This window comes from Phodopus roborovskii, unplaced genomic scaffold (assembly GCF_943737965.1).
Source record: "Phodopus roborovskii unplaced genomic scaffold, PHOROB, whole genome shotgun sequence".
Classification (NCBI taxonomy): Eukaryota; Metazoa; Chordata; class Mammalia; order Rodentia; family Cricetidae; genus Phodopus; species Phodopus roborovskii.
The window spans coordinates 1,594,264-1,602,494 of NW_026126433.1; the positions used below are offsets into that span (position 1 = coordinate 1,594,264).

At 41.9% G+C, this 8,231-nt stretch overlaps 1 protein-coding gene across 1 annotated transcript; it reads left to right on the plus strand.

The window, feature by feature from the left end:
- Nucleotides 1-603: 603 nt before the first annotated feature.
- Nucleotides 604-7,573, plus strand: Il21 (interleukin 21). The gene is made up of 5 exons (XM_051185700.1): nt 604-750; nt 855-890; nt 5,335-5,490; nt 7,238-7,315; nt 7,408-7,573. The coding sequence occupies exons 1-5, from the start codon at nt 604-606 to the stop codon at nt 7,429-7,431; spliced, it is 441 nt and encodes a 146-aa protein (XP_051041657.1). The 3' UTR covers nt 7,432-7,573.
- Nucleotides 7,574-8,231: the final 658 nt, after the last annotated feature.

Sequence of the window (8,231 nt, forward strand, 5' to 3'; positions counted from 1 at the left end):
CTGATCACTTAATTTTCCCTAAAAGTTAACCTTGTACATTTTTGCAATGGAATACAGGATGGTTCAGTCAAGAGTTATAGTCATTACCCTATGAAAAGTTCCTGCAATAAAGGGCATGGCTCTTTACTCATTGTGCAAGTGTCTTTATGACTGTCAGACAAACCAGGTAAGGTGTTGGGGATCAAAGTGTTTGTGTTTACTTCTCTGAAAATCTGGCAGTGCCTCCTGTGTGACACCACACACACACACACACACACACACACACACACACACACACACACACACACTTCTTGGTGAATGCTGAAAACTGGAATTCACCACATCTCTCTTTTTCCTGTCTAAGATGCAGATGGGGCACATTTTGTGGACTCTGTCCATCCCTGCCCCCACACGCACACGTACACCTAGCCAATGGAAAAGAAAAACGACTTACTCACACTCATCCACTGTACGAAGATTTCCAGGCTGCAATGGGAGGGCTTTGCCTCTCCTTGAGGGATGAATAAATAGGTAGCTGTACAGACAACCTGTCCACATTCAGGCTGAAGTGAAAACCAGCCCCAGGTTCTGCTCATCTGTAGTTGGAGACCCAGTTCTGGTGGCATGGAGAGGACCCTTATCTGTCTGATAGTCATCTTCTTGGGGACAGTGGCCCATAAAACAAGCCCGCAAGGGCCAGATCGCCTCCTGATTAGACTTCGTCACCTTATAGACATTGTTGAACAGCTGAAAATTTATGTGAATGACTTGGTAAGGCCATGTTTCTCACTGAAATTTAATTAATATTTTTTAATGGATGTGAAAGGAGCCTTTTGACTTCTATCACTAACTCAGAACTAATTCTCTTTGGCTAGGATCCTGAACTTCTGCCAGCTCCACAAGATGTAAAGGTAAGATCAGCTGAATTGACTTTGAAAATATATCTTGTGTAAACTTTAAAGTCTAACAAAGCTCTAGAATGATGATTTAGATTATGTTTCTTTTCAATGACTTTGGGGATTAATAATTGATAAAATATTCTTTTCCGTTTTGGCTATGTATCCAAAGATTTACTAGCAACCCAAACAATGACATACCATATTGCGTTCGTATAGAATGCATGTTTACATCCTAAAGCCTCTAAGAATACTCCTAGGTAGTGTTACTAAGACAAACCAACAAGGATAAAAATCTGTGCTGGGATCAGTTTCTGAACAAGAAACAGTTACTCATGTTTTCAGAGCCCTGGGCCTGAGAGCTCTGCAACTTTCTTTGTCACCATATTTAAGATAAGAGGTAACATTTGCATTTTAATAACAAATCTTTAAAAAGAAAGAAAGAATTAGATTGCAAGGAAGGTACAGAGACAGAATGTGGAAATCAAAAGTCTCTGCATGTAACCCATGTACCTTGGCCTTTTGAGTCTTCTTGTCTTTAGCTCTTGGCGAGGTCTTCCAAAGGGACCATTTTCAACAGCTCATTCCAACTCTTGCACCATTCATATTCCAGTCCTGTGGAGAAGAGGCTAGGCATGCAGTGCAGAGGGGCTTCTGCCAATTTCCCTCCAAGAACTTCTTTGATCTGGTCTTCTGTTTGGTACCTTAACATTCTGAATGAATGGGGAAATGCTCGTCCTGCTAGACCTTTAACTGCATGACTTAGGAAAACCAGGAAAGTGTTGCCAGTAATTAGGGCACCACACAGACACATTCAAAGAAAAGAATTATGGTAAATGACAGTGTAAAAATTTAGAGAGTGGATGAGTCACAGCTTCAGCTCTGCTCTGCAATTCACTTTTGCTCTAGCCCTGAGCATGACCACTCTTGTGTTTTCTAGGTCCTTCCTAATAAGCAGCAGCTAAAATGAAAGTAATACATTTAACTCATTGGAGAGACATTTCCAATAAGCAAAAATTCTTCTTAACATGTCTGTTTCTCAGCATCTCATGCACTGTGTTGACTGCTGTGGGTAGAGTTCTTTCTGGGGTTTCCTACCTGCAGTCTACACTTTGCAAAGTAAAAAAAAAAAAAAAAAAAGAAAGAAAAAAAGAAAAAGAAAAAAAATAGGAAAATCCCTCATTTTCAGCTGGGTCGACCCAATGACTCCTTCTTATATATGTTTTTTTAGTGAAAGATGTCTTTTTAAGTCTGAATTTTCTGGTGACCACTTTAATGTTTGTCACTATTGCATTGCTAATACACACTACTTATACAAAGTGACTGTATGTCTGTGATTGTATATGTGCATTCCTTTTGTTCACCCTCTGTCCTCTCCCTCTGCCCCCTGTCTAGCCTCTAGTGATCCATCTTCTACTGAAGGATTTTCAAAAATCTCACATCTCTATGAAACTATGTCTCAGTGAGCTTGCATCTTTCTGATGATCTGATTAGGCAGCACTGCCTATGAAGCAATCGTACAGCTCTAACTAACATCTCCAAACTACTCTGGCAGGCAAACTCAAGACAGAGGAAGGCAGCAAGGGCAACAGAAGCTGCATATCAAGTTCTCAGAGCTAGCATCCAAAGTAGGACCTGTAACAAATTCTACAGAACTACTGAGCTCTGCAAAGGGCTCCCCTCCTTTGTCCTTCCTTTTCTCATCTATCCAGGGCTTTGCTGCCCCTCCATGGGTAGGCACTTGACAGTATGTGAGGAAACTTTGCTTGGCACCATTGGGGATGGCTTGAGAGTGCTACCGGCACCTGGTCATTAAAGGCTGGGCATACTAGTGAATGTTCTAGAATGTGTAGAATGATTCTGACAGCAAAGTTACCCAGTCCAATACATCAGTGATTGTGCCATTAGAAAGCCTCCATCTGTGACTAGAGCTGGACAAAGGTAAGTCACCTAACACAGCTGTTGAGATAGTCAATGCCAACATTCCTTCCAAAAAGACAAAAAATATAACCAGGTCAGAAATAGGCTTTAAGAAATTAGTCTTTTTTTTTTTTTTTTTTTTTTTTTAAGCTATCCAGTTGCAGAGCCAGCAAGCCAGGCGCGCCTTTTATGAAAATCTCTTTTCTGGCTGAAGAGGGGGCTGACTTTGTAACTCCTTTCCTTGCTTTCTTTACTGTACCTTCTATGCAGAAGTTATGAGCTTCTAGAAAATTCCTTACATTCCCCAGTGAGGCCCAGCTGAGGAAAGCAGCCAGGAGCACTTGGCATAGCTGTCCTGGGACTCCAGCCCTGGAGTCCCGAGGCTCTTTATTCCCTCCAGGTCCCCATGAACTCCATTCCTCAGGAGTTGCAGGCCAGGCTGCCTTACTGCTTTTCTGCATTTGCTGTGCATTGAAACCCAACCTGAAGATTCTTGTCCCTCCTCACGCATTTCAGAGACAGGCTGCTTCCTGTAGGACTAAACCAAACCAAGGCCAGTGTCCATCGGTTGTGGACAGGGACGGGTGGGGACAATGGCATGTCCACATGCTGACATCATATCTGTCTTCTAGCCTGGGTGTGAAGCTTTGGTGGCTGGTCCTGAGCATTCCTGGCAGGATAATCTCAGGGGGGTTGCTCTTGGGGCCCCTCCCCAAGCTTCTTTGGAACCTAATTTTCTTTCAGTGTACAAATGAAAATGTCAACTCAGCAAAATGAGGCTCTGTGAGAAATGCTGGTTTCTCAGATCATCACGGATGAAGCAGTTAGCGTTTTCAGTTTCAGCTGGAAAATTTACCTCTTTAAATATGAATATTATTTTTTTCCAGTAAGTTAAGCCGGTTGTGGTCAAAGAGAAGAGAAAAGAAAAAAACTTCAACAAACATGAACATGTGGTTTTCAAGGAAAAAAAAGTGCTATAATTAACGTTTATAAATAGTTTCTATTAAATAAGCATTTTGGCAAACATGGGAAGGCCGGCACCTTGCCCTGGTGACAGGCAAGCTACCCTGATAGAAGGAACTAGATAAGGCCTGCTGGGCTTGCGGCTACCTATGCAAAGCAAGGCTGATGGGCTTGTGTTATTAGTCAACATTAACATCGGGCAAGTGTATGGGTTGGAAAATGCAAAGCAGGCTGCTTTTTCAGCTGATTGTCCCTGAGAAGCTTCAGGCGATGCAACCTCGCTGGGAAGGAGGGAGGCCTTTGGTTGGAAGCTAGTGGCTTCCATGCACAACAGTGAAATGAAGCTGTGGCAACTTCAGGGGATGAATAACACCACGCAGACATTTGCTAAAGGAAGCAGCAATGTGGGCGCAAGAAATTCAGATAGGAGCTCTTGGATCAGTTAAGCCAGTTTCAGCTATTGCTCTTCCAGAGCCGAGGCTTTAACTCCGTGGTGAAGCACTTGCCTGGTGTGCCCTTCCAGTGCATTCCATTGCCAAGATTTGGACTTCTTCACTGCCCCGTAGTTATTTGGCCAAACCAAAGAGGCTTTGCTGCTCCTTCGTTCTACTTCTCCAGTCTTTGTGACAAGTCTCTGCAAAAGAGGCCCTTCTTGCACTGGCTAAGCAAGTCTTAACCTTCTGTGATTTGACTCTTGATTCGTGGGGAGCCCTGCTCTACCCAGACATGATGTGGCTGGAGCTTCACAAAATGTACAAGGATGACTCTCAGAATGAGCAACTGTAGCGGTCTTAACCCATTCCCCTCATGGATTGACTCTGCAAATAGTAACCGAGTACTTGCTGATGACCAGGCCTGTGGCAAGTGCTGCACAGACTAGAACCCTGCTCCAGGCAGGTACATCACCCTTGAAGACTCCTGTGTGCATAGTGGGCAGAGATGACCATCAGTGAAGCAGCTTCTTAGCCAGACCGTTGGATTACTTTCCCAAAGTTGCCAACGGTCATAATTTTCAGCCTCAGAATTCAGCAACTGTGCTCTTAAACTAAATTCTTCATCACAGCTAGAAATTCTGATCTGTTAGCTCAGTGGTAGACTGCTTGCCTAGTATATATATGGTGCTGGGACCTCACTCCCCACAAACATACACAAACATGCACATGCGTGCGTACGCACACGCACACTCACATCCAACCCCACAAAGCTCATGCCCACCACTTTAACCTCAGAATGGCAGATGCATAGCAGTGGTCATAGGAATTTGTGAAGGGTGAGAAGGGGCCTCTTCCCCCACCCCCCAGACATGGAAGCTGTCTGAGTGGAACTTCTGTCTTCTGCAGAGTTTGAGTGGAGATATGACCAGACCTAAGGCAGCCACTAAAACAAATGTCTAAAATGGTACAAATAGAAACTGAAGTATGGAAAGTCATTTTTAATCTTTGGAATGACATTCATTAACATATGATAATCATCTCTCTTTCGGGGTATTAAAATACGCTAACGATCTCTCTTAGGACATTAATATGTATGAGTTATCTGGCGGGTTATTAACATACGCTAATTATCTCTCCTTCAGGAGCATTGTGAACACTCAGCTTTTGCCTGTTTTCAGAAGGCCAAACTCAAGCCAGCAAACACAGGAAACAATAAAACGATCATCAATGACTTAACCTCAAAGCTGAGGAGGAGGCTGCCTACCACGAAGGGGGCGAGAAGGCAGAAGAGCATAGTTGTAAGATTGTCCTTTGTTATCTCTCGTTTGCAGTGTGTTTTCTTATTTTTAGTTATTAACTGTAATATATTATGCTTCACACATACACACAGCTAGAGCCCCTCATGCCTTCTTGAAGAGTTACTCCACATTGTACAAGGTACATTTTAAGAAGTGGTGTCATGTCTCAAGTCTTCACATTCTGTCTAGAAATCCAGATAGAACTAGCTACCATTCCCAGTATATTAATGGAAGTTTCCAGAGTGAGGAAGCCATTAGGAAGAGAATCTAACTGCTGGAAGTGAATATCTTCCTTTTATTTATTGCTGGCATTAGTTGTATCATCATTATCAGGTACTCAATCCCAATTTTCTGACAAGAAAAGAGATAGCCTACAAGATGCCAAGATTAGAATATTACTGTTCCAGGCAAAAGCAGAGTTAGTATTGAACTTAAGGGGAACATCCTTTTAAGAGGCTAGAGGTTTTCCAGGTTCCTTATTTGGGACTCTAAATTTTCTTAACTATCTTTTCTTTGACCAATCAGCTGCAATTCAGAGAGTAAAGAATTGAGTAACTCAGGCATCAATCAAAAGCAGCAGAGATAGCATAAAAGAAGTTGCTCTGTTTTGTTTAGCAGTCTTCTTGTCCTTCAAGAAATTCCACATGGACTGAAAATAATGAAACAGTAATTACATTATGAACAGGAGCCTGGTTTCTTTTTATTGTTCCCCCAGGTTATTATGAGAAAATATCCCTCTGAAACTTTCACAAAGAAAGGAACTGCCTGAGATGGTAGTGCATGCCTGTGAGCCCTGCACCCAGGAGGCTGAGGCAGGAGGATTGAGAGTTCCAGGACAGCCTGGGCTATGAGAGTGAGACCCTGTGCAAGAAGCAGGGAGGAAGGAAGGAAATAAGGAAGGGAAGGAGGGACTTAAGAAATGTCTGGTGTAGACCTGGAACCCAACGCTTGGGGTTAAATGCCTTCATTTATGGGTGAGGAAGGTGAGATCTAAAAAGGCAGACTTTCTCCAGGTTTCACACACATCTGTGTCAAGAAGAACACAGCTACTGTATTTCCACAGGATGTTCTCACTGCAATAACATGTGACTGAGCATCCAGACATGGCCTGGTGTTTTGATATCAGAAGGGGAATAAGCATGAAACTGAAGGAGAAAGGGGTGGGGAAGAATAACGAGAAGGAAGGAGGAAAGCAAGCAACACTCAAAAAAATTCGCTCTACTTGATGAGCTTCTAGGAATTTATCAGAGCAAACAGAGATACATATGAACTATTATCTGAAGGGATATTCTTCGTAGAATTGTACACAAGAGGGGAAAGCTTCTGTACCCGCTTCCATATCCAAAAATAACGAGAGTATCATTCTGTGTTGGAAAACAAAACGACTGACACATCACCTGTACTTAAAGCGTATCTAGTGCCTAGGAAATACTTGTAACTAGCTAAAATAATAAATAAAATAACAGCAAACAGCATGTATCAACCAGTGTAACAAGAATGCAAAGTTAACCAGAATAAAGGGAGCAAGAAGGATATCATATTTTAAACACCAAAACATTACAGTTGTCTCTGAGGGTGAAATCACAAAAGGATTCTAGAACAATCTTACAATTTTTTCCTAACATTTGTTACTGAACCTGACTTATGTTTTCAATAGAAGAAAAAATATTACATAAGTATTTTATGACAGAAAAATTTTTAAAGAATGTAACTTTTTATTTGCTTATCTATTTATTTTGACTTCCAGAAATGCCCTTCCTGTGATTCTTATGAGAAAAAAACTCCCAAGGAATTCCTAGAAAGATTGAAATGGCTCCTTCAAAAGGTAGGTGCCTTAAATGCTTTTATTCCTCTCCTTCGTTGTTGTCTCTGTGTTGCCTCATACGCTCAGTGACTTGTGGACCATTGTTTCCACAGATGATTCATCAGCATCTTTCCTAGAACACACAGAACCTGAAGATTCCCAAGGGCTCTAGACACTGGACACTATAGACACTCACCAACACAGGAGTGCACCTTGCTTCCTGGGATTGTGAGTGGAGAAGTACAATATGTTACGATAGGAACGATTCATAAAAGCTACAGGCTAAGATCTTTGCCAAATTACCACGCAAATCTTTCAGTTCACTGACAAGACTCCATGTTGTCAACATGGAGACTCTCCCCTCAGAGAGCTCAGTTTCCTGTGTCATGGATTTCTGTGGCTTGTCCAGCTGTGACTTTGTCATCTTATTGCCCAACTGGGACATGCTGTGAATGGGAGGGAAGAACTAAAGATTTTAACTAAAAATACGGCTAGAGAATTTGTTGGTCTGCGAGAATAAGACCCTTTGTGATCCTAACTGAATGATGTAAGCTGAAAATACAGAAGCAGGAGATGAAATCGGAAATTCAAGTCTTTATTCTTTAAGGAAAACTTGGTACAGAAAGCATGTTTCAAGGGCTTTCTCCTTCCAAATGAACATTCAGCATACAGATATCTACTCTACTTATACTCTAGGGGAGAGTGTTTCTAGAAGGGCACGAGCAATTTTTCTTCTTTATTAGTTTTATCAAAATATTTAAACAGAAGAATTGAACCTATTTATGGACCATACTCTCGGTCTTCACTGTCTCTCTAAAGTGGTAATGGTGTATTAAGAAGCAGGCTTTATTTGCCTTCCCCCAATGTCAAGTCCTTTTATAAGCTAATATTTTAAACTTGTGAAGATGGCAACTAAGACCTATGGTAGGGCAAACAT